Source organism: Colletotrichum gloeosporioides, assembly GCF_011800055.1.
Source record: "Colletotrichum gloeosporioides strain Lc1 chromosome Unknown consensus_77, whole genome shotgun sequence".
Taxonomy (NCBI): Eukaryota; Fungi; Ascomycota; class Sordariomycetes; order Glomerellales; family Glomerellaceae; genus Colletotrichum; species Colletotrichum gloeosporioides.
In genome coordinates this window covers 110894-134893 of record NW_025544722.1, presented here as the reverse complement: position 1 = coordinate 134893, position 24000 = coordinate 110894, and the positions used below count along the sequence as shown (strand labels likewise).

Here is a 24000-nt window from a genome sequence, read left to right as displayed (position 1 = left end):
CCTCACTCCTCACCAAACGACGACGAGTCCTTCTTCAATGCTGGGATTCTCAAAGTTTCCTGCTCCATCGGGAACAAAACCCCGGGCCGCCACCTCGTCCCAACTATTGAATGAAGCCTCGTTGCGCAAGGGAATCTTCAATTCAGCCGTTCCGACACCTGCAATCGACAATTGCCCATAGCCAGGGCGTTGCAGATAACCACCTGCTTTTAGATGAGCGAGGAGCTGCTAGAAACACCGGACGATGATCCCTGGGGGCGGGAAGTACGGGGAAAGGCACACTTGGCACCGGATCTGAGCCAGCACTTCCTCGAGTGGTCTTGGTGCACATCAATGGTTGCCTACTGGTCAGTGACCGAGAGGGAAACACTGTGAAGGGGGGAAATTCGTCTCGTCTTTCCCTGGTTGGCTTGGGCCGCCTCCGTCTCTGGTGGACCAATAGGTCTCCCCCTCCCCAAAACGGCATCTGCCACAGTGGGCCTGTTTTGGCTCTGTTTTGGAGTGTTTGACCCTTGGGAAATCCCAGCTGCAGCGACTGCTAAAGCTGATCTGTTCTGGTCTCTCTGCTGGACATCGACAATTTCTGCGATTCAATGTCTCTTTCCAAATTCCATATTTCTTCTGGTTCCTCCTCACCGCGCCTAGATTGATTTGTTTCCTCGCCTGGCATCCAATCATTTCGTGCTTTTTTCGATCTACCAGAGACAGCCTCTGCACTGTAATGCTCCTTCGCTGGCGTCTATATCCATTGTCTCGTCCGTAATCTTTCTATTTCTCGGCAATCGCCTTCGCCCTCCCTGCATCTTCTTCGCCATCGACACCACAGATATCTCCACCGTTCATCACGATGCCGGAAGCCAAATTGGAAGAAGCAGTTCAGCTGCGCCCTCCCCAGTCTACTGCCCGCCTGGTGGAGCGCATCTGTCAGCTGATATTCGTCTACGCCATCTCCTTCGCCGCCATGTTCATGCTAGTCACCAAGATTTCCCCTGGAAAGTGGCCGCTAAAGGAGCCGTCGCTGGACAAGCCCAGACTCAAGCTAGGGGCCACGAACCGCGACTTTCGCATTGGCATCTTTTCCGATCTGCACTTCGGAGAAGTCGAGTTCGCCTCCTGGGGCATTGAGCAGGACATCAACTCCACTCGCGTCATGAAGAATGTCATGAGGAGCGAGCATCCGGACCTTGTGGTACTGAATGGCGACCTAATCACCGGCGAGGACACCCACAAGGAAAACTCGACAGAGTACATCAATCAGATCGTGCGGCCCATGATAGAGGCTGGCCAGAAATGGACCTCTATTTACGGAAACCACGATTCCAAGCACAACCTGGACCGCGAACAACTCTTCCGCGCCGAGAAGGGCTATGACCTCTGCTACACCACCTCCATGGGCGACAAGCTTCCCGGCATCACCAACTACTACTTGCCCATCTTCGACGGCGACGCCAAGGACCCGATTGCTCTGCTGTGGTTCTTCGATAGTCGCGGCGGCACTACCTACCAGACCGACTCCGACAACATGGACGATATTCCCAATTGGGTCGCACCTGAGACGGCCGAGTGGTTCACCACGACCTACGACGAGCTGAAGGAAAAGCACGGCCGTGTCATCCCTAGCGTGGCCTTCGTGCACATCCCGCCCCACGTTTTCCTCGACGCCCAAAAGTCAAATCTAGACCCAAGCAAGTTTCCGGGTCTGAATGCCGACTCCCCGTTGGCCATTCAGGGCCAGGGCCAAGAGGACGACCCGTTCATCGAGGCGTTGCTCGAGGCCGAGGGCCTCCACAGCATCCACGTCGGTCACGACCACGGCGACTCCTGGTGCTCCACTTGGCCCGGCCACGAAGGCGGACTCGGCGCCGAAGCTCCATTCCTCTGCTTTGCAAAGCACACAGGCTATGGAGGATACGGCGAATGGAACCGCGGCGCTCGGATGCTGAGACTGCTGTTTTCCCAGGGCGATAACCCGCAGATGTCGGTCGAGACCTGGGTCCGCATGGAGGACGATCAGGTCATCACACGTGTCTCCCTTAACGAAACCTACGGCCTGGATTCCTACCCTTCCAACAATGGAGAGTGAGGGATAACGGGCTATCTATAACTACAAAGAAACGCATGAATTACAAAGGGTTGCCTGGACGGATTTATATCGCTGCAGTGGAATATGCAGGATAGGCTATTGAGACCCGGCCAAGTCAACCCAGGAAGCAATAATTCCCACTTCGGCTCGTTTCGGCCGCAATAACTGGTCTTCGAGACAAGACATTCGTGGCACATTCTCCCTCCGAAGGATGCAGGATGCTGTGCGCCCACCCTTCTACACATTCCCTCACTCCTCCCATTCCTCTGGGCTCGCACGGAAATTGCACAGTCCTCGCCCTGCGGTCAGCTGCGGTCAGCACCACACTTTGCGGCCGGCCGACGCCTCGTCGCAAGCTAAAAAAGAACGCTAAACAGGCCGCCAGCCATCTGTGCGATGCAGCCATAATACCATTGTCTTCTTCCTTCGCGCATTTTGTCTTTCTGTTCCTCCCGCCATCGATCTTACCGTTCTCCAACACCTTCTGCGGGAGAGTCTGGGTCGATCATTATGGACAGAAACACAACATCCAGTGAGGGACCACCGCCGAGGTACACGACTTGCAAGTCATTCGAAATGTCTCGCCAACCTCTTCAACATGCACGACGACCAGTTTACATCCTAATTGTATACTTACTTCTCCTACTTGGACCCTGGATATGCATCTGCGTCGTCAACCAGCGAACAACGTCCGATCCCTGGGGCATCCTCATGCGGGATGATTTCGACAAGTTCAGCCGATGGATGCGCGTGGCGCCGTTTCTGAGTGCAGTGACGGCTGTCATTGCGCTGCCATGCGTTGCGGCTCTTCTGGCCCACGGTGCAGTGGTGTTCTCTCAACGACGATCTCATCGGCAAGCCCTCAGCCTCCGACAACTGTTCGCTCTTTCCGACATCCAATGGACGGCGGTTTTCTCCAAAGGACAGACATCATCTTACCTGATGATGGCTACTGGATTGCTCCTCCTGGGTAAGCTTTATGGCGACTGATTGTGATCAATTGGCTGACTCTATCCAAGTTGCGGCACAGTTGCCTCTTCAATCACTGCTGATGCCGATGTCCGCTCGTATGGTTTACCCGTGCGACAGCTCTCGCCATCTGACCAAATGGGATCGCACGTGTGATGGCGAAAGGTATCGGGCAGAAAGGGTCGGCATGGAGCCTGAGCCGGCTTTACTGAGGGTTTCCACCGACTTCCCCAACATCATCAGTCCAGTGAGATCCAAGCTGGCCAGCATCACGTCAGCTGACGTCCAGGAGAATCTGTGGCGCGACGGGAACACTGACAGAAGCTTTGTGACTGGTTCAGACCACAAGTACAACGACGCTTTCTGGGTTTCATCTGTGCCCGCAGGTACGACAACGGGACCGCTCAGGCAACACTCGATGAGATTTAACTCAACTGCCGACTGCCAAGTTGCGACTCGTGAAGACGTTCCTTCGGACTGTGTCGGCTACTCAACCACTCTCGAAGGGTTCGGCGTCGCCATTAAGGTCTGCATGCCTGATGACTCCAAGAACCCCGAAGTTGAGAGAGCGCTGCTTCCCCCGCGTCGACGTCAAGACATTGACGAAGTCGTTTTCATCGATGCGCAAATCAGCCTTGAGGCATCGCAGGCCTCTGATTTCGTCTCAGACCCAGCGGAGAATGTCACCCTGAAGTGCACGGCCAAAACAACCCGTGCATTTTTCGAGCTTGGTAACTTCTACACCAATCTCAACCAGTCAGGCATTGTCGACGAGTGGCCCTCGGACGAGGTGATGAAGGCCCAGTACCACGATTACGATTGGGCGGGTAACCTCATCACCAGCGAGTGAGTTCAAACATGCCAAAATTTGAGTCTGATACTAACACTCTGCAGGTCGGATCAAGAGTGGGATCGCGACATATTCGGGGGATGGACTTCGTCTCAGGGCCCGCTGAGGACAACTGTAGAGGCCCTCTTCGGCGCCGAATCGTACCCACAAGCCGTACTCGTCTTGCTCAGCCAAACTTTTCCCGATGGCCTAATGCCTGGCAACCTCACTTTGACTGACGACTCAGTCCGCGATGCTACGAAGAAGGGTTGCGCCTTGCCCGCACCTCTCCATGGCTGGCAAATGCCTTACAACTCCAAAAACGACGAATTCGACACATGGTACCCTTCAATCTATAACGGATGCACTCTAAAGAAGCTTCCCAAGTCGCTGTTCAGGATCGCGCAGGGCCTGCGTCATTTGACTGTGGCCCAAAGCACTCTCGGGGTCGGTATGTACCTGTCGAATGCTGCCGTTCTACAGGATGCAGCTTCAAACGATGCGGCAAGGACAATCTACAACCTCACCGGCACGGCTTTCGTTGCACCAAAATACAGCCTCGAGGCCACAGTCATGCTCAGTGCGCTCATTGCCCTCCAAGCAATCTGTCTCGCCCTGCTCGTCTGGTACATCTGCACCCTGCCTACATGGACGAACACGCTCGATTCGTTTGCGATGTTCAGAGTGGGCTCGCACCTGAAGGACTCTGTCAACCTGCCTCCTGTGGGGCGTGTCGACAAGGACGATATGCACAAGTTCAACGAAATCGATGGTTTAGTCGGAGTCGTCCCTGGGCCGGGCATCACGATGGACGACGATCTCGAGATGGCGACCATGACATCGTCCAATCATCTGATCCGAAGTGCATCTTCGGCGCAGCAGTATGAGATAATCAGACCCTCATCGCCGGCCAGCTCAGTCAGTTCAGCCTCGTCCGTGGATATGCCAGCCGTGCCGCCACAAGCGCGCCAGGTCCCTGATGGAACTTACCCGGGTGGCGTACCCGGGATGTCGGCCGCTGACTTGAGCTCCTACCTTCAGGGAGGAGGTCTTGCCGCGCCAGTGTCCCCAGTCTCATCCGTGGCGTCGTCTGTGAGGAGTGCGTCCCCGCCGCCGCCGTATCTGCCGACGAACTCGCCGAACAGGGAGCAACGTACGAGGCTGCCGTATGAACTTGGCTTAGGAGCCCCGGGACTGATCACGAAAGCACTGTGGAGCAGGAACCAGCCGAAATAGTCGGCTTTGGGAGTAGCATTGGGCCGTCGCTTATCACAGCTAGCAAGCCTTGGAGTTAACATTCATTTATGTCGAATTAGAACTGATACCCAAAAAATAACAAACCTCACATTATCTACATTGTCGACACATTTCGTTCGAGAAGTGATGCTTATGTCGCTTAATGGCCTTCCACGGTGTTCCAGAGCACAACCCTTCGTGTCGAGGGGAGACCATCGCCATCATTCGAAGTCTCCAACAGCGACAGAAATACATCGTCGCTCCAAATCTAGTTTGATCAACGCATCCATGGTATTCAGCCTCTTCGACGCCCACCAAGACTCCTTAGATCCCAGCAGCAGCCTCGACGTTCGATAAAAGTGGTACAGCACCAGCAGTGCCCTCGTGTCACTACTGACAACCATGTCCAGGAAGATGCCGACGCAGAAGAGCGGGAATGAGAAGATGTACCGCTCAAGATCGGCTCTTTGCGGCGGGGAGGGGTTGGTCTCTCTGTACCTCCAGAGCGCGAGGATGACGGAGAGACGCGTGACGATGGCGTGGTATGCCTCGCGCTCTTTTGTCGCCTGGGTAGAGATCTCTACTTGACTAGTTGATGAATCATCATACCGTCTCATAAAATCTGCTACTATGCCTTCACAGTCCATGCTCTGGCTCGCGACGATATTTTCCAGAGCACTGCATTGAGATATCGAGGACATGTTTGCGAAAATACTGTCCGGGCCTTGGGCCCTTGTGCTGGACAGAAATACCCTCACGCCGGAGCTAAGGAGGAATAGCTGGTCACCCTTGAGGTCCAATTGACGATCATCAGCTGGCTTCCCCCCCTCTTCCAGGAAGTCCAAGTTGCACCACGTGAGGTAGTGGATCAACATGGCCGTGAAAAACAGCGGGTTATGCTTCTCACGGCCATCGTCCTGGTTGAGGGCGGCACTAAAGCCAGCACAGCTGCGAGACAGGAGTGCCAGGGCAGCTTCATCGTATACCGACTCATCTGGGCGCAGGACACTAAGGTGTCGCGCTGAGGTGGCCAGCATGGCGGTCATCAGGTACTCTTCCTGCCATACTCGTGAGTCAACTTTCCGTGCTTCTCAAGGACAGCAAGGAATGCCCACCTTGAAAGCGAGGAACGTCGCCGGGCCCCATACTTCAGCAAAGCAGAGAGTAGGAATCGTGACGTGCTGGAAGTGATGGAAGAGCTCCAGGTGGACAAGGTTTACCGGCCCAGAGAGGTCTGGCGGTCGGGAGGATGCGGGTGAGGCGTCCTTTTCAGGGGAAGCGGAGGATTTGTGGGGTGGATCGCATGTCTCGTTTCTTCTGATGCAGTTCGAGCAGGGTGTTTGCTCATCGCACTTGGGCTTCGTCAGAAGCCTCACCGAAGCACCAGGAGGGAACGCACCTTGACTTTCCGCTTCTTGCAGGCGCCGCAGCCGCCGCGGCTCTTCTTGTGCGCCCTCATCTTCTTCGGCTCGTTGTGTGTCGGATCAATGAACCGCAGAGAAAGACCGGATTCTGTATCTGTACCCTGAGATCTCGGGTCTGACATCGTGTGATCGATCACCTTGAGCAGTAGGGGATGACTCTATGGAATGTTGGTGTAGCTGCTGGTTCAAAGGCTCAGGGTTGAACTTTCATAGATTGAAGAGTTACTGTATCTCGACAGGTACTGCTCGATTTGTAAGATTGCGGTTCCAAGTTTTTCTTTGGGCACCATCAAGGACAGGTTCGATGTGAACTCGAAGGGGTGTTGTCAAATACTGAGATGCCTGGGGTAAGCCCGGTTGCCTAACTGGGAATGTGCGGGGGTGGCTGCAGTCCGAATAGAGTTTAGCTCGAGGGTACCTGGATACCAGACCAGCGGTGCCAGGGGAACCGGCGTCTTCATTCGCCAGCGTGTAAGTGAAGTAAACTTGAGGCGGTTGCGAACTTTCTGCGGGCTTGCATAGCACATTGACACTCTGCGACTGGGATACGACTCCATCAAGCAAATTCTTGACAAAACGAGTAAGACTTCGGGTTTGGAGGAAGAATTGTGTTCCCATGACGTCATTTACGGGTCCTACCTCTCTGGAAAGACACTCTTTTTATTTCTCTCGTGAGAAACAACCGCATAATCCACAGTTGATCAAGTCAGGAGGGTACATATATGTCCTGTCACGCCATTTTCGAACACAAATTCCGCTTGTTTGAACGAAGACCATAGCAGGGACCATGGCGCCGCCAACTACAACGAGCAAGGACGACAACGACAGCAAGCATAAAGACTACCGATCAGGAAGTCAATTAAGAGCAGTAAAAGTTTTGTGACCTCTTCATACACTGAAAATCCTCCCAGAAACCCTCCGGTGGAGGGAGTTCCCCTTGATAGTATAGGCATCTAACATTATCCAGACTAACACACCGACAAGTCCTCATGGCCAGCCAAAATCTCAATGAAAGTGACGGTGAATATCACCAAATGCCTTTTTTGTTGTTTCACGCTCACTCACGATCCGGCCAACTAACCAGGCGTTCGTTTCTTGGTACCGCCTTCACTCTGTCCTTCCCCCGGAGACATGGTTTTCCACCTCTTTAGCCATCGACCTACCAGGTAACAAGCAATGATAATGGAGCCTTGAATTTAGACTTTCCTGTACCTGAAATCAGGGTTACGGGTACCTGGCATGAAAGATGCCGGTTCCTGAAAAGATGTTTGAGAGACCTCTGGCAATGGAGGCTTGAATTTAGACTTTCCTGTGCCTGAAAACAAGGTTACGGGTTCCTGACATGAAAGATGCGGGTTCCTGAAAAGGTGGTCCATGTTTGAGAGACCTCTCCGGTACCTGAATGCGAGAAATCTGACCCTTAAGCTCTCACGATTCCTTCGATGAATACCTATAAAACCCCAATCTCTCTCATGGTCTGTTCCTCCTGACATCTTTCTTTCTCTCCTCATCATAACTTGATTTCTATTTCGCTTCCAGCAGATACAACTCTCGTTACACACAACTCTCACCAGATACAACCTTCGTTACACACATCTCTCACCATACACAACCTTCTTCACATACATACACCGTTTTTACCCTGTTTGTCTCGAAGTGGTCAGTATGACCTCTAGCGAAGTATCTCGAGAGTTTTCTCAGCAGAAGCGGGAGGTGGCCTCCAGAAGCCCCCGTTTCTATGTTCAATTCGACTATGGTCTGCCTATTCGATGCAAGCCTACGCCCACCCGCTTCCACGGCGACCTTTGGGTTGAGCCTCGTGACCGGGCCATGGCAGCCATTCCTGAACACGACCAGCCCACACCCCGCGCTCTCAATCTCTTCACGGATGCCTCGTTTCCTGGCAAAGAGTCGTGGGGAAGTGGTCCCAGCGGTCACTCAACACTGGACAACCCCGCGGGAGCCACCGTTACTTGGCAACCCCGCCCCGGTCTCAGCCCCGACTGGACAGCCAACACGTACAGGCTCATCAAGTGCCCCGACTTCCTGGTGGCAGAGCTGTACGCCTTGGCTCTCGGGCTCGAGACCGCCCTCTACCTGTCCCGCGCGGTCCCCGACCTTCGACAAGTGAACATCTTCACGGATTGCAAGGATGCGATCCGTTCACTCATGAGGGCCGACGCGTCGGACAATGATCCCTTGGTCCACAGAGCCGTTGCGGCATCCGCCAAATTAGAGGCCAAGGGTATCAGAACCGCAGTCCGATGGTGCCCGGGCCATGTGGGCGTTGAAGGCAACGAGAGAGCAGACCAGCTCGCCAAAGCAGTTCGCCGCTGCTCGACGAGGAAGGGGGCCGTCCCGACTGAGATGCCAGACAAGATGAAGGAGTACATGGTCACCGTTAACGACTACGAACTCCGCTCCTTCAATGACCGGTCCCCTTTGCCAAGCCGTTCGCCCAGTCCTCAGCCCGCACCATCGTTCTCTCAGGGACCCATGACAGGGTCTTACGATAAACATGGGCTGTGGGTTCCTTCCTCCGTCCTGACACCAATTAACCCAGGACACCCAAGCCCCTTCAGACCGCCCACGCCGCCTGGTTTGGACTTGTTTACCGCATACCAGGCGGCAATGAGTCTGACATGGCCCCAGGCCTACTATCAGCAGCCCCCCGTGCAGACTCATGGGCTAACATACCCTCCTGGATTGATGCTCCAGGCCGGTGCCATGGTCTACGCATAGACCTGAAAGAAGCAGCGTCACCAAACCTGCTAAGTCGGCTGAGTTCCCTGCCAAAGAACGCGAGTCCAACTCTGGAGAGGACTGGACCGGTATTGACGATAATGCCATTCCAGCATCCCACCCGAAAATAAAATATCAGACAACACCTCTTCGGACACCTCTTCGGGCATCAGCCGCACATTAGGGGACCTGCACTCTTCGAACACTTTCTCGACCTTGCTGCAAACGCCTTTGCTGCCCTCGCCTGGCTGCAAGCAAGTTTACCAGCCTACCCCCTAGACCAAAGGCCGTATGGGCTCACCCAAGACATGCCCTGATTATCTGCCGCGTGTCTGCACCTCTTGTGCCAACCACCACGACTGAGACTCCTCGTCTCGTTCGCTTCTCTGGCAGCCGCTCTCCTTCACACCAAGTCGTTGGCCAGTGCCAGCCTCCTTCCAGCCAGCTATGGAGGACATGGTTCTACACAGGGCCTTTCCTACGACTTACATGCCGCCAGCGGCGCTTCAGCGATCAGGCCTCCTCAGGTCGATAAATGGAGACTACCTCGCACTTGCGGAGCCACCATCCTGAAACATCCAGCAGTCTACCATACCGACAGGATAACAACCACACCAGGTCGTAACACTCCCGGGATCACTTTGATCTTGGAATGCGTTGCCGCCTAAACATATACTGTCGGTAGAACTCCTCTCAAACAGACGCAAGGCCTTTGTGCTCCCATGATCGCTTCAAACAACATACTCGTGGTAGACCAACACTACAGTCACCACCTCATCCTCGAATGCGTCGCCTACCTAAGCAAGGTCGTGACGCTGCCATAATCGCTCACAACACAAACATTGTAGTAGACCAATGCTACAATAACCGCCTCATCCTTGAATGCCCAGCCGCCTCATCAAGGCCGTTGCGCTACTCGGTTCACTTATAACAACAACACAAACCTCGTGGTAGACCGATATGCCACTCATCCTAGAGTGCGTCGCCTGCCTAAGCAGGGCCGCGGCACTACCAGGATCGCTTTCAGCACAAACATCATTGGCGACAATGCCATCCCAAGCATCGAACAAGACAATTCTTGTGTTACGACACAGACTACGCAGCACTCGACAGGAAGGACTCTTATGACTCCACCAACCGTGACGACTAGAGTCACACAACCGGCTGAACGCCACTTTTGAACAACACCCAGCGACTGAGTTTAGCGATTGCCTTTGAATTACCTGTTTACCAACCAACCAAAAACCAAAAACCCCCCCAAAAAAAAAAGGAAAAAAAAAAAAAAAAAANAAAAAAAAAAAAAAAAAGGGTCTGCGTGGTTTGTTATTTTATTTCATTTACATCGTGGTGCAGTCAAAGAGTGCAGGAAAGGGAAGGAAATGGAAGGGGAGAAAGGAAGGGAACGATAGGGAAGGAAGGGAGGGAACGGAGGAAGTGCTGCGGTTCTGGTTGTTTGCTTTCGATGCTTACACATTTTGATTGCTTCGTACATACTTCTGAACAGGCATATAGAGAAAGCACTGCTAAGCGGTGCTAGGAATTGCCTGTAAACAAGGCATGGGTTTTGACCCGAGAAGGGTTTCCCATGACTTGGGGTAATATTATCGTACAATAGCAACCTCAAGGTTGAATAATCACATATAACATCAATGATCCCTCTTCTCTGGCGTGACAACCTCTTGATCGTGACTTGCATTGACGAGACGCTCCGTCGCCGTGACTGTCTTATGGAACCTCCAGGGCTTGATGCCGCGCTCGAATAGCTCGTCCAACTCCGCAGCGGAGCGCCTGTTGTGATAGTGTCAGTATGTTTCTTTAATGATTTAGGCGGGAGGCCGTACCCCTTGGTCTCGGGAATCAGGAACCACATGGCTACCACGAACGGTAGTCCCACGCCGGTGTAGAACCAGGCCGTCTTTAGCTCCCAATTCCACTGGTTTCCGTCCACCATGTACGGTGTCAACACATTCATGACCACACCCGCAACACACGTCGACGCAGCTCCGAACCCTGCCGTGTAAGGCCGAAGCCTTTGCGAAGAGATCTCGCCGATGAAGCCCCAGCCGGTAGCTCCATTCGCCGTCATTCCGATATCTAGTCCAACATCATCAGCATTCACCCGTTCAAAGGTCGAGTGCCAACTCACTCCATAGACACGCGAAGAAGACCAACAAGACAAAAGTCGGCCCTCGTCTCGGCACAACCCCGAGAATCCCAATAGCCATACACGCAGCCCACGACAATGTCGACCCGCTGCATGAAATCCACCTTCGCCCGACCTTGTCCGCAATCAGTATAAACACCAGTCCGCTCACGATGTTGATCCCGGACGTGATGCACGTCGCCTGGAACGGGTCCTTGATGCCCGCCTGCTTGAAGAAGTAGCTTGCAAAAGTTGAGAACAGCGTCAGCCCCACGAACTGCTGCGTCATGAGCGTCCACAGCGCCGTCACCGTCCGCTTGCCGTCGATGCCCTTGAAGATGGCGTACCACTCGACATTAGCCTGCGACCGCGCGACCTCCAACTCGTGGTCGACGGCGATGACGAGCAGCTGCAGCTGCTGCTCGACGTCGTAGTCCTCGACGCCGCGGTAAAGCCAGCGCAGCGACTTGCGGGCGGCGTCGAGCTTGCCGCGGGTGACGCACCAGGCGGGCGACTCCGGGACGAGGACGTAGATGATGATCATGAGGCCGATCTGGCTCCACTGCGTGTAGATGGGCGTCTTCCAGTCCTCTGGGGCGTACTGCGACATAACCTGCAGCGCGACGGGTGCGAAGAACTGTCCGAGGGCGAACCAAAAGTTGTAGGCCAGCAGCAGGCCGCCGCGGATTCTCGTTGGGGCGACTTCGGCGATGTAGGTCGGGACGGTGGACTGGAGGCAGCCCACGCCGACGCCCGCGAGCAGTTTGGCAACCAGCCATACGGGCCAGGTCCGGGCTACTGACTCACAGAGGATACTCATGGAGAGGACGAACCAGTACCAATACATGGCGCCCTTGCGGCCGAAGCGGTCGGAGAGGAAGGGGACAGTCGTCATGCCGATGATTTGGCCGACGGACATTATGGAAGACCAGGCGCTGAGGATGGGTGCGGCGAGGTTGGGTTCGCCGCGCGAGGTGGTTTCCGTTGCGAACTGGTTGATGAAGCCTGGGTTGGCGATGATGTTGCCGTTGATGCTACGTTATTGTTAGTGTCATGTGGATGTCTCCTTGTGAAACCCGGTTTCTCAGAAGATGGAAAGGCAGAACACTCACCCAATCTGATAACCATCTGTCGCCGCGCTGAAGGCAACAGCAAAACAAGTAGCGGAGCATACTTTGAAGGCCTTGAAAGTCTCCCACAACGTCAAGGTCTCGTAACCCGACACGCCCTGGCCCTTGGCGGCGGCATCGAGGGTCACGTCCTTGGGGTTGTCATGTTGATTCTCGAGTCCGACGTCGTCGGCGTGCTCAAGGGCAATTTCCGGCTTCTGGTCCTCTGTTTTCGTCATGCTTGAGATTGTCAAAGAACTTCGCTCTTGCCAGTAGGACTACAACGGCCGACATCCTGAGATGAACCGTTATATATCTCGCAATGCCAAAGACATGGGACGCAGACGGCAGAGCGGATAAAGCCAGCACCTCGTTCGTCTACATGTCATCCAAGACCGCTAGGTCCCGGTGGGCTGGGCTGTGTCATTGCGCCAAGCATCTTGGGTCTAAATTGTCCACAATGATACACCGAGGACAAGGAGGGCGTATCCAACAATCTGGGGTAAGAGTCTGGGGAAGTGGCAGTTTGATGGGGAGCATCAACTCCACGACGCCCGTTCGGTTTGCATTACCCCGGAATATGCCCCAGATTCCCAAGGAAGCTGTGATCGGTAGTTCGAGCCAAGAGGGCGAGTCGTGAGGGGAACCCCGCATCAACAGCATCGCTACTCCAACTTGGAAGTTTTAAACATCGTTTTTTACTCCACTCTTTGGCTTGAAAAGGATATCCTACGCTCAAGGTTTGAGACGGTTGGTCAGTTGGTACGGCTGGTTGACTTGGAAGGTCCAACGCAAGTTCCGACTGGACATGGGGTTGTTCGACCCAGAACCTCGGTTGTCAAGAATGAGAACCAAGGCTAGGAAATCATGGTCCCGGACCCTTTACACAGGAATCTGCTCACTTATTATTTGATGTATTGGGACAGAACAATCGCATTCGCATTGAAATGTCTGAAATGTGAAATCAGCGCGGCCTCGACTTGATCAGTTAACAGCCTTCGTTCTTCTGGCAATGTCGAAGATGCTTGGACCCAGGCTGCGTCCACTCTACTAACACGCTATTCAGTCTGTACTAGTCGTCGTACGCGTCAACGAGCATTCACTTTTCAGAGACTCGATGAGATACCAGGAACTTTGCGATATGAACTTGGAAATGTTTTCGATTTCTCACACCAACGCCTGCACTTGCTCTCGTCGTCATCGACCCTACTCGACTCGCCTCTTGTTTCTTCTCCGTTTTATATGTCTTCGTCGCCCGAGACGCTACACGGGACTAAAGGACAACGACTTCCCGTTCCAGTAGCACGGCGTCCATCATCAACCAGAATTCGCATGATGCAACCAATCGTACATGATTTATACAAGACAACTCCACGCACGCCATCTCTGAATTTTTGACCTTTCGGACCACTGCTTCGTCATCTTACAAGTACTTCTTGGGCATCGAGTTCTTTCTTCTCTTGTAAAGGACGTAGCCGACAGCGAGAACGACCTGAGACCCAACAATGACGAGGATAAGCTTGCCGTGGCCAGGAGCGGCGTTGACAATGTTCGAGGACAGGGTGGAGTGATGTTCGCTCATGTAGCCCTTGAGAGAGTGCTCCGTGTTCTTCATCTGCAGGTTGAGATCGGTGCGCATGGCGCGGATCTCGCGCTCGAGGGCGTTGATGCGGTCCTCAATGCTGTAAACCTTCTCGATCTTGCGCAGCTCCGTGCGGAGCGAGTCGAGGATTTGCGAGGTCTCCGCGTGGCGGTTCTCGGCGTGCTGGTTGTACTGGTTGACAGAACGGTAAATGGTGCCGATCTGGTGGTTCACCGACTGAAGACGGTTGTGCAAATCGGCGAACTGCGCCTTGGACGAGGTGATCACGTCGGCAGGGCTGTCGGGGATGGCGTTGAGGTCGATGGGGTCCTCGTTGCCGCTGCGGGGGTTGTTCGGCTGGCCCTGGTTGGCCTTCTGCTCGTGGGCTTGCTGTTGCTGTTGCTGCTGCTGTTGCTGCTGCTGTTGGTGGCCTTGGTTTTGCTGCTCGCCGGCGTGAAGCGAGTCGGACATGACAACCATCTTGAAAATCTCGAAAGAGTCCGGGTTGTCGGCGCTAGCGGCGGTGATACCGAAGGAGTAGCCGGGAGGGATCTTGACCTTGTCGGTTTCGAAGCAAAGGCGTCCGTCGATCTCGACCTTGAAGACGCTGGAGGTCTGACGCAGCTTAATCTGGCTGGGGCGGCCAAGGTTGCGGTAGTGGTACTGGCAGTGACCGAAAGCAAGGCCGCTAATATCACTCTGGGCCTTGTAGTCGGTCGAGCGGTCGTTCAAGAAGCCGCGAACCATGCCACCAGTACCGCCGTGACCGTCGACGACAAGCACGAGACCGTCGAAGCGGCCTGCAGTGTATGCTGAGCTCATGCCAACGTCGTTGGAACCGCCACTGGTGAGCCAGATGTTAAGGTTTCCGCCGGCGCGCTCGCCGCCATTGGCACGGAAGTCGATGTCGGCGATCCAGTTGCTGTGCATCACCTTCTGGGTGCTCCAGATGGAGCCGCGCTGGTTCCCGGGGGCGACGGGGGTGAGGATGATCTTGTTGGAGAGGATTTCGGGCTGGTTTGGTTGTCCCTGGAGGACAAAGTTGGGAACGTGGCCATCGTTGTTGGGCGATATGCTGTTATACGTCGTGTTTAGTTGGAGCTTTTGGGGATCGGCCATATGTGGGCGCGCTGGAAAGATGCGGCTAGGGACCTTCTTACCTGCCAGTGTAGCCAAAGCTGAGCTCATTGATGAGGTACTGAGCTTGTGTCAAGCTCGCACCGAGGAGAAAAGCGAGCGTCGAGCTCAGAGGAGCTTGCGACACACGCATTGCGACTGAGGGTGAGGTGGCACGCGGGAGCTATGTGAGGTGGTGGAAATGGTGGGAAGAGGAGAGAGGGCGTGGATGGGTATCAAAGAGTTGGAATAACGAAGCCGGCCGTACGCCCACAGGGTCGATCAATTGCGTATTAAATCACAGAAGCAAGCTCCTGAAAAAGATGCAGAATTGAAGAGAAAATACGAAATGCAGAAGACGCGGGATCCAAACATGCGTGGGAATGGCGAAGATGGTTAGAGGGCCGCCAAGTTGAGAAACTCGACGCAGGGGTCGTTGGTGGTGGTGCGGTGTCTGTGGGTTGAGGACAGGTTGGCACAAAAAAGTGTCAAAGACTCGCTGTGAAGCTCCTGTGCTGCTGTGGATGGACCACACTGCCCCTTCTGGAAGGCTGTTTGTCGGCGTTGGCTTCCGAAAAGCGGACTGGGCTAAGGAGTAAATGAAAATCAGCTTGAATGGAGAGCGCGGCAGGCCAAATGTTCTTTATGCGCCTCCGGCTTTGCTGGTTTAGTCTAGAAATGTCTAGTCTCCCTCAGGAGGTCGTGGGGTCTCGTGACGATGGATTCTAGAGATGAAGCTTGGGTACTGTTCCGCTGTCTAAGACGGAGCATGAGCCTTTACTGGAGACTGTCACGAAATAGAAGGGACCCTGGTCCACCACCTCCACGTCGTAGGTAGACATGGCCCGAGCTGTGTCGATTGGGCTCGCTCGGTTCCTTGCATTAAGGTGAAGACAACTGTGGCGTGGAGCTCTCCATCTGTGGCTTGAAAAGCACCAGCCACATCCACGTCTGAAGCTTCTCTGACCCACTTCTAGAAGTCGGGGCTGGTTTCACCGCGATTTCTGCACGGACCCCAAAACGGACCCCTGTCCATCGCTTAGTCCACGCCTTCTCCAAAATGGCAAGCTGCAGCTTTGAGAGCAGGACCCCTGACGAAAGCGAAGGTGGCCTGTGATTTTCCTCCCACCTGCCGGGCAGCTTCAGCTCTGTCACCACGCCAAATTGAAGCTCTCACGGCACCACCCTGTTCAATGCGGACAACCTGCTGATCAGCCCTTGGAACGCGCCACAATGGCTGAATCATACCCAACCCTCTCCCAATGCGCGCTTGTCGCCGGCGCTCTGAAGGTCCTCCTCTTCCCGGCCTAGTAAGTGGACCGCCGACCGACCGACACCTCCGAGAAGCCACCCTCGCTGACCTGCCGCGAAGCAAATCCACCGACTTCGAAGTCCACCGGAACTGGCTCGCCATCACAAACAGCCTGCCTTTGTCCAAGTGGTACTACGAGAAGACCTCGGAATGGACCCTCGACTACCCTCCCTTCTTCGCCTACTTCGAGTGGGTCATGTCCCAGGTCGCGAAGCTCGTCGACCCGGCCATGCTCAAGGTCTACAACTTGGAATACGATAGCTGGCAGACGGTATACTTCCAGAGATGGACTGTCATTATTTCGGAACTGGTCTTAGTCTATGCGCTGCAGCGGTAAGTGCACCTACTTGTCCTTCAAGATGGGAACAACAGCTTATATGACATGTTACTAGATTCATCGAGACCGCGACGGGAGGAACGAGACGAGCTGCCCAGGCTGCTGCCATCTCAATTCTACTTTCCCCTGGTCTTTTGATCATTGACCACATCCACTTCCAGTACAACGGCGCCATGTACGGTGTGCTCATCCTATCCCTCGTTCTGGCGAGATCCAAGTCGGGCTTGCTGGGCAGCGGACTGGTGTTTGCTGCGTTGTTGTGCATGAAGCACATCTATCTGTACCTCGCCCCGGCCTACTTTGTCTTCCTTCTCCGTGCCTACTGCTTGTCGCCCAAGTCCATGTTCAGAATCCAGTTCTTCAACTGCATCAAGCTGGGTGGCGGTATTGCGGCCATCTTTGGTGCCGCATTTGGACCATTTGCTGCTCTGAATCAGATACCGCAGATGATGAGCCGCCTTTTCCCGTTCTCACGTGGTCTTTGCCATGCCTATTGGGCCCCCAATGTATGGGCTCTGTACTCCTTCGCGGACCGCGTCCTCATTTATGGTAGGTCATCCACTTACCCATGACTATTCCACAGTAGCATGCTAATAGAGTTTCAGTGGCACCCAGGCTCAATCTTCCCGTCAAGGCCGAAGCCATCAACAGTGTCACCAGAGGACTCGTGGGTGACACTGCCTTTGCGGTGCTGCCAGAAATCAGCCCACGTACTTGCTTCGCTCTCACGCTCTTCTTCCAGGTGCTGCCTCTGATCAAGCTCTTCTTCCAGGCCCAGACACCCTTGCCCTGGGACAGCTTTATTGGAGCGGTGACTTTGTGCGGCTACGCTTCATTCCTCTTCGGATGGCATGTGCACGAGAAGGCCATTCTTCTCGTCATCATTCCCTTTAGCCTTATTGCGCTCAAGGATCGCCGCTACCTCAGTGCATTCCGACCATTGGCTGTCGCTGGGCACGTCTCTCTCTTCCCCCTGCTGTTCACGTCGGCGGAATTCCCAATCAAGACGGTTTACACCATCTTCTGGCTGATTCTGTTCCTCCTGACCTTTGACCGATTGGCGCCGGCTTCCAGAAAGGCCAGGTTCTTCTTGCTCGATCGGTTCAGCACGCTGTATATCGCAGTCAGCATCCCGTTGATTCTGTACTGCTCACTGCTGCACCAGATAGTGTTTGGGAAGCGGTATGAATTCCTTCCGCTAATGTTCACGAGCTCGTACTGCGCAGTGGGGGTCGTCGGCAGTTGGCTCGGGTTCATGGTGGTTTACTTCACGTCATAAAAGGAGTGGAAAATCGCTTTCTAAGCGATGGGTTGTTCATATTAATCGTGTATAAAAGACGAAATAGACGAAAATAAGACAAAGACTGTGCCCTTGGGCGAAACTTTTACATGCCAGTGATGACGGCCAGTTGCCGGAAGTCTAAAAGAGACGCTTCGTCCCGTGGGGGCCTGGTCGACAGGAGCCAATCAAAATGCAGAAACTCACGTGTCTGGAGGCTGACAGCAGCACCCAGATCCACTAGCAGCCATGTCCCAGGCGAGAAACAACATTTTGGAGCTAACGGCTGAGCAGGGGGACCGGGGGTCGTGGGCCCCTTGGACACAACCCATTGTATGCCATCAGCAAACGGAAGAGCAAAACAAACGCATGTCGAGCACAGTTTTGGCCATGCAGAAGCGGGTTTTGCCTAATTGACTGCTCAGGAATGCACTTGTAAGGAAATCACTTACACGGAGCTCGGCGGCCCGGAGTGGCCTTGTCGGAGCAGTCCGGCCTTGATATCGCGACTTTTCTCGAGCCCCGTCTGTCGGAGGCATACAAAAAAGATCAGATATAAACGAATCATATCAAATTTACCGCGGAAGCAGTTGGAAGTAAATTTTAAGGCGTTGTGGTGGTAAAACGGTGCTCCTCCGGGTGCGATCCCGAGGAGGTGATTGACGAAAAACAGCCTACCCGTCAAGGCCGGACGGTGCACATGACATATATGAGGATAAATCGACGAAACTGGAGTCTTTTCGGTCACTTGAGTGCTCAATCGATTGCTCCGGCGGCGACGAGTGCAACGAGTACAAAATCGTGGGTGGCCGACGCGGGTGTGGGATTCCCGAGGTGGACGGAGTCGTGGCGGGTGGAGGAGGGTGAGGAGGCCTGGTGAGCAGCGCTCTGGGAGATGGGATGCGGAGGCACCGTGGGCCGAACGGGCCAAGCGGGCGTGGGCCAGGACCGCTTTTACTGGCGCTCTTCGTCTTTTTCCCTTTTCCTTTCCCTCCCCAAGCTCACCACTCCTCTTCCCACCTTTTTGTTTTTTTCCCTCGACGTTTCACCCACGACTCGCAGGCTGCGCGTTTCCTCCATTAGCCCGCGACCACAACCACCCTCAACATCGCCATTTGCAACCACATCTACCGCCCTGACACGTCTTGTTCGACCCGCACCGCGTCCGCCAACTCGCGTGTAAGTGCACCGCCGAACCCGCTCTCCCCTGCCCGACACCTCGACCGCGCCTCCGCCCCCTCCGGCCGCGACCACAACAACCCGCCACGACCAGCACGACGCGCCGCTATCGACCGGCAGATGCTTCTCGAGAGTCTCTAACACCACTTACACCGGTTCAAGAGAAGGAAGGCTGCAATACAGCCTCGTTGCGCATTCGGACCTCGACTTTTGGACCATGCCATTGTAGCCCACCGCCACCATGGTATGGACCCCGTACGCGCCCCGAGGGAGCGCGCGCCGCTGACTTGCAATTCAGGTCTTATTCAAGCGCAAACCGGTGCAGTTCTTGCCGCCCAAGGACATCAAGGATGACAATGCAGAGGTTCGAAAATTGAACTTCACGGACGATGCGACGAATACTGATGTAAGCCCTCAGGTCTGGCACATACCGCAGACCGGTGAAGTCTTCGCCCATTATGAAGACTATTTAACCAGGTGAGCTCCCCGTTTTTGCGTTCTGGTGGGTGTTCCGAGCTAACTCGGTGAAGAATGGATTTCTACAAACAGGTATGTTTAGTCTAGGTGGGGCTATGGGCCAAGACTCGCTCACACCGCATAGCGCCGATTCATTTGCCAGATCACAGGGCACTCTGGCTTGACGTTTTTCGAAGCTCTCAAGAGCGAGGTTTGTGCTAAGACGTCATCCCCACACCAAGACACTAACACGCGATAGCTTGCTGGCGCCGAAGAAGTCGAGCAAGCCTTCCCCGAAGCCCTCAAGGGCCCGGTGCTGCGACGCGTACAATTCCAAACGGTCTCTCGAATTGATACCCTGGTAGACATGGTTTTTGAAGAGTTCAGGGCGGACTACTACCCTGGCGAAGCAGTCACGGTCAGCACGGCAGACGGAGAGAGGTTGCAGGGCGTTGTCAGAGAAAAGACCCGGTTTGGAGGCAAGGTACTACCCGACGGCACCTTGACACCTCCCTACACTAGATACACGGTCAGCCTCGACGAGAGACCCGGCGCCGAAGCTGTGGTTGACGACGACCACATCTGGCGCGATCGCAAGATCTTCACAAAGTCGGTCCTACGCTCTTTCATAAAGAAGACGGTGACGCGCGAGGCATGGAATGGCGCCCCGTGGCTCGTCAAGCAGGACTATGCGGCACAATATCACATCGACTCTCGGGTCCCGGCTCACCTGCGCTACGATACGAAGTTGATGGAGCGGAAGCAGATCCAAGCACAGAAGCGAGCAAACCAGCCGCACGGCCAAGAGGCAAACGGAGCAAACGGTGTAAACGGAGCTATGCAGAACGGGCCGGCTAGGTTACCAGAACTGAAACCTGCACCAAAGAACCAGAAGGGCAAGCTGCAGCACCAATCTCCGGATTTCGACGGCAAGGGTTCGCAGGGCATGCTTGCTGGACATGAAGGCGTATTTCAGGCGCCTCCTCATAAGAATCCCTTCCAGCTCCCCCTCAACTTCAGGAACCAACAAATGCAGCACCCCATGGCTGCCCCCGAAGTGCCCCCACCGCCTCCGCCGCCAAAATACCCCATCGAAGATTTGCAGGTACCGATGCGGGAGGGTGTTGTCAGACCGCCGCTGTCGTTCTTCTGCAAGGACCCTCCGGCCGAGACCGATGACGCCACCAAGGGCAGCGCTGGCCTGCAGGACAAGATTTCGATGGAGTCAGTCGGCTTGTTCCTGGAGACATGGGACACGCTCAACGTCTATTGCGAGATTTTCAAGCTGGATTCATTTACGTTTGATGATTTTGTTGAAGCGATGTGCGCTGCATCCGAAGAGACGACGATCCAGCTGTTTGAAGAGATTCACTGCGCCGTTTTGAAACAGCTCGTCAGCGCTGAGGCAGACGGTGGCAAGGTCAACGTGCCACTGCCGGAGGTCGAGGAGGAGGATGATTCTGAGGAGGAAGAGGAAGAGGAAGAAAAGGAGCCCACACCTGAACCTGACAGGCCGCCTGCTAGAGCCACTAGAAGCAGTCTGGCGAGGGCCGAGGCCGAGAGACTGGCTGCTGAGGCGAGGGCCGCTGAGAAGGAGAGCGAAAACGTGGAGCCCGAAATCAAGCATCGCGCAGACGAGGTTCTCGAGGACTACGACTGGATTGAAGAACTTCGAAAGCGAAACTTCGCGAATGGCGGCTGGGAGAGAATCATCGTTGGTCTGCTTCATCAGCTGTCGAAGGACGAACGGCACGAGAAACAATGCGAAGACCTTCTCGCACAGATCGTTCCCCCGGAGGTGGAGCAACCCACGCAGGACACCGTCAGGGAACAGTACGCCAATCTCGACGTCAACCTTCGCGTCCAGGCACTGCAAATCATCTGCTTGCTTACCACCAGAACCAAGGCCATGCGCACGTACATGGAGGAGTGCAGCGAACAGATGACTGCTTTCCGCAAGGAGAAGATTGACTGGCAGCGTCAGAGGAAACAAGCGTTAGTTACGTCAACCCCGTCTCACCTGAGAGTGCTAACAACCCGCCAGACTTGAGGAGCTGCGTGTCCTTAACGACCAGCGCAAGATCTTGTTGCCCGACAACATGCCACCGTCGCCGCCTCCTGAAGCAGAAAAGCAGGATGAGGACGTCAAGATGGCCGATGCTGATGACTCAATCGCGGATGCCGAGGATGAAGTTGCCGACTCCGAGGAAGAGGGCGCTCCCCGCAGAAACATCCGCCGTGCCAACGACCGTGCTGCTGAGAGGCAGCGCAAGCGCGAAGAAGAAAAGAAGCGCAAAGAGAAGGCCGAGGCCGCGAAGGTGCCCAAGCAATCGAAACAATTCATCAAGGTCCTCAAGGATATCACCAAGAAGGAGGAGTTCATCAAGAAGTGTGAAGAGGAAATTGCCGTCATCGACAACGACCTTCGCGAAGCAGACTGCGGTCGAACCAGAGTGCTCGGCAAGGATCGATTCTGGAACAGGTACTACTGGTTTGAGCGGAACGGAATGCCCTACGGTGGGCTTCCAGACAGCTCTACAGCTGCCGCCGAATACGCCAACGGCTGCATATGGGTTCAAGGACCTGACGACCTGGAACGCGAGGGCTACATCGACACCGATCCCGAGTACCAGGCCGAGTACAAGACCAAATTCGACATGACTGTTCCGGAACGCAAAAAGCTGGAAGAGGGTACTACTAGCGTTTACAACGCGCGTCAGTGGGGCTTCTACAGCGAGCCGGAGCACGTTGACGAGCTCCTGAAGTGGCTCGATCCTCGCGGATTCAACGAGCTGCGGCTCAGGAAAGAGATTGTGGCCTTCAAGGACAAGATCGTAAAGCACATGGAAAACCGAAAGAAGTACCTCGCCAGCGCAGAGCCCGAGGAGAAGGAGGAGAAGAAGGAGAAGAGGAGAGACTCCAAGCGGATGAGTACAAGGGGCCGCCATCATGAGCCGACGCCTGAACCGACGAATTACCGCTGCCTATCTTGGGAGAACACCACAGCTATGGAGGAACTGGGCCACCTCCATTCTGAGCCCCCTCCTCCCCCAAGACCCAGGAAGCAGACGACAAAGAAGAGACAGGCCGTCGAGCCCTCTCCCTCTCCCGAGCCGGCGCCGAAGACAAGACGGCGCAAGTAAACGACACGAACACAAAGCAGTCACGGCCTGATGGCCGTGTGATGCTGCCTGGCATTCACTGTAATTACTAGACGTGGCCTGTAACGACTCAGCAGAGCCATCGGTATGGGCTGATCTTGCTCAGCACCGGCTTTTCGGGGCTTGTTTTTGGAGCTCTTGCGAGCTTTGTTTTACGGACCTGGCAAAACATAAACTTTGGTGTTCCGGTAACTGAAAAGAAGAAATCTGACGAATGTCCACCACCATTGGGGGACAAGTCGAATTGTTTGCAGCATGGCTGGCGGGTGAAGGAACTTTTCAAAGCATTTGGCTGGCGGGTTGGATGGCGTGCGTGGTTTGCATTAGCTACATGGGCTTGGGTTATAGACTCTCCAAAAAGAAATTCACGGATTATTGTTATGGATGCGCAGACTTGGAACGCGTGTGATGATATTTGTTCTTGGGGAAGGTTTCCCCCGTTCATGGTCTGGCAGATCCAAGGATGACGATGCTTCATGCCGTATGCTGAAGATATTCCATCAAACCGACGAGATGCCGGGAGAGGTCATGGCTACGATGTCGTCTAGTCTAGACAAGATTTCCAAATCTTAGGAAGACGTTGACGATGTACTCGAATACGACTCGACAGACGATATTTCGCATCGTGAATCGATGCCAGTGCATCGGAAGTTGCTTGGATTGGTTCTTTCCCTGCCCCACGTACTTGAGGTCGTTGCAGCTTCAACTCGAGGCAACTACCGAGTGGCATCACTTCTTCCATTGCGTCAAGTGTGTCTGCCATTCGTCAGGCGATTAGAAGGTCGAAATTCGTCCTGTCCTTCACAACCAAGTGGCTGCCAGCTTCGGCTCCTGACCGAGAATACACAGCAGGCAACTCCACAGGTGAAGCTGCGTGAGTTGCTAATGCCGGCACAAATCACAATGAAGAAAAGGCTGCGTTGTAGCCCATCCTTCCCTGACAACTAGGGGCAGCTGCCGTTATGTAGCAAGAGGAGAGGCACGCCGTGCTGCTCCCAACACCGGCAACCACGGGGCAAGACTAGCAACGGCAACTGGACTGG

The 24000-nt window shown here is 54.7% G+C and overlaps 7 protein-coding genes across 7 annotated transcripts; 4 read left to right on the top strand and 3 right to left on the bottom strand.

Annotated features, from left to right (window-relative positions):
- Positions 1 to 847: 847 nt before the first annotated feature.
- Positions 848 to 2083, top strand: GCG54_00007744 (putative inactive purple acid phosphatase 16; the record flags this gene model as incomplete). Its single annotated transcript, XM_045407722.1, has 1 exon — positions 848 to 2083. One exon carries the CDS (start codon positions 848 to 850, stop codon positions 2081 to 2083), a length of 1236 nt encoding a protein of 411 aa, XP_045259457.1.
- A 510-nt stretch (positions 2084 to 2593) lies between these two features.
- GCG54_00007743 (uncharacterized protein) lies at positions 2594 to 5117 on the top strand (the record flags this gene model as incomplete). The annotated part of the gene is made up of 3 exons (XM_045407721.1): positions 2594 to 3053; positions 3103 to 3898; positions 3947 to 5117. The coding sequence occupies 3 exons, from the start codon at positions 2594 to 2596 to the stop codon at positions 5115 to 5117; spliced, it is 2427 nt and encodes an 808-aa protein (XP_045259456.1).
- A 221-nt stretch (positions 5118 to 5338) lies between these two features.
- Positions 5339 to 6663, bottom strand: GCG54_00007742 (uncharacterized protein; the record flags this gene model as incomplete). Its single annotated transcript, XM_045407720.1, has 3 exons — positions 5339 to 6175; positions 6233 to 6469; positions 6517 to 6663. 3 exons carry the CDS (start codon positions 6661 to 6663, stop codon positions 5339 to 5341), a joined length of 1221 nt encoding a protein of 406 aa, XP_045259455.1.
- Positions 6664 to 8206: 1543 nt separating this feature from the next.
- GCG54_00007741 (uncharacterized protein) lies at positions 8207 to 9283 on the top strand (the record flags this gene model as incomplete). The annotated part of the gene is made up of 1 exon (XM_045407719.1): positions 8207 to 9283. One exon carries the CDS (start codon positions 8207 to 8209, stop codon positions 9281 to 9283), a length of 1077 nt encoding a protein of 358 aa, XP_045259454.1.
- A 1646-nt stretch (positions 9284 to 10929) lies between these two features.
- GCG54_00007740 (putative glucose transporter HXT5) lies at positions 10930 to 12774 on the bottom strand (the record flags this gene model as incomplete). The annotated part of the gene is made up of 4 exons (XM_045407718.1): positions 10930 to 11071; positions 11125 to 11377; positions 11430 to 12460; positions 12539 to 12774. 4 exons carry the CDS (start codon positions 12772 to 12774, stop codon positions 10930 to 10932), a joined length of 1662 nt encoding a protein of 553 aa, XP_045259453.1.
- A 1184-nt stretch (positions 12775 to 13958) lies between these two features.
- On the bottom strand, positions 13959 to 15387 carry GCG54_00007739 (uncharacterized protein; the record flags this gene model as incomplete). Its single annotated transcript, XM_045407717.1, has 2 exons — positions 13959 to 15192; positions 15278 to 15387. 2 exons carry the CDS (start codon positions 15385 to 15387, stop codon positions 13959 to 13961), a joined length of 1344 nt encoding a protein of 447 aa, XP_045259452.1.
- A 1079-nt stretch (positions 15388 to 16466) lies between these two features.
- GCG54_00007738 (Dolichyl pyrophosphate Glc1Man9GlcNAc2 alpha-1 3-glucosyltransferase) lies at positions 16467 to 22939 on the top strand (the record flags this gene model as incomplete). Its single annotated transcript, XM_045407716.1, has 10 exons — positions 16467 to 16543; positions 16606 to 16878; positions 16938 to 17431; positions 17488 to 18140; positions 19524 to 19595; positions 19639 to 19817; positions 19871 to 19889; positions 19942 to 20007; positions 20056 to 21791; positions 21841 to 22939. The coding sequence occupies 10 exons, from the start codon at positions 16467 to 16469 to the stop codon at positions 22937 to 22939; spliced, it is 4668 nt and encodes a 1555-aa protein (XP_045259451.1).
- Between the last annotated feature and the right edge of the window lie 1061 nt (positions 22940 to 24000).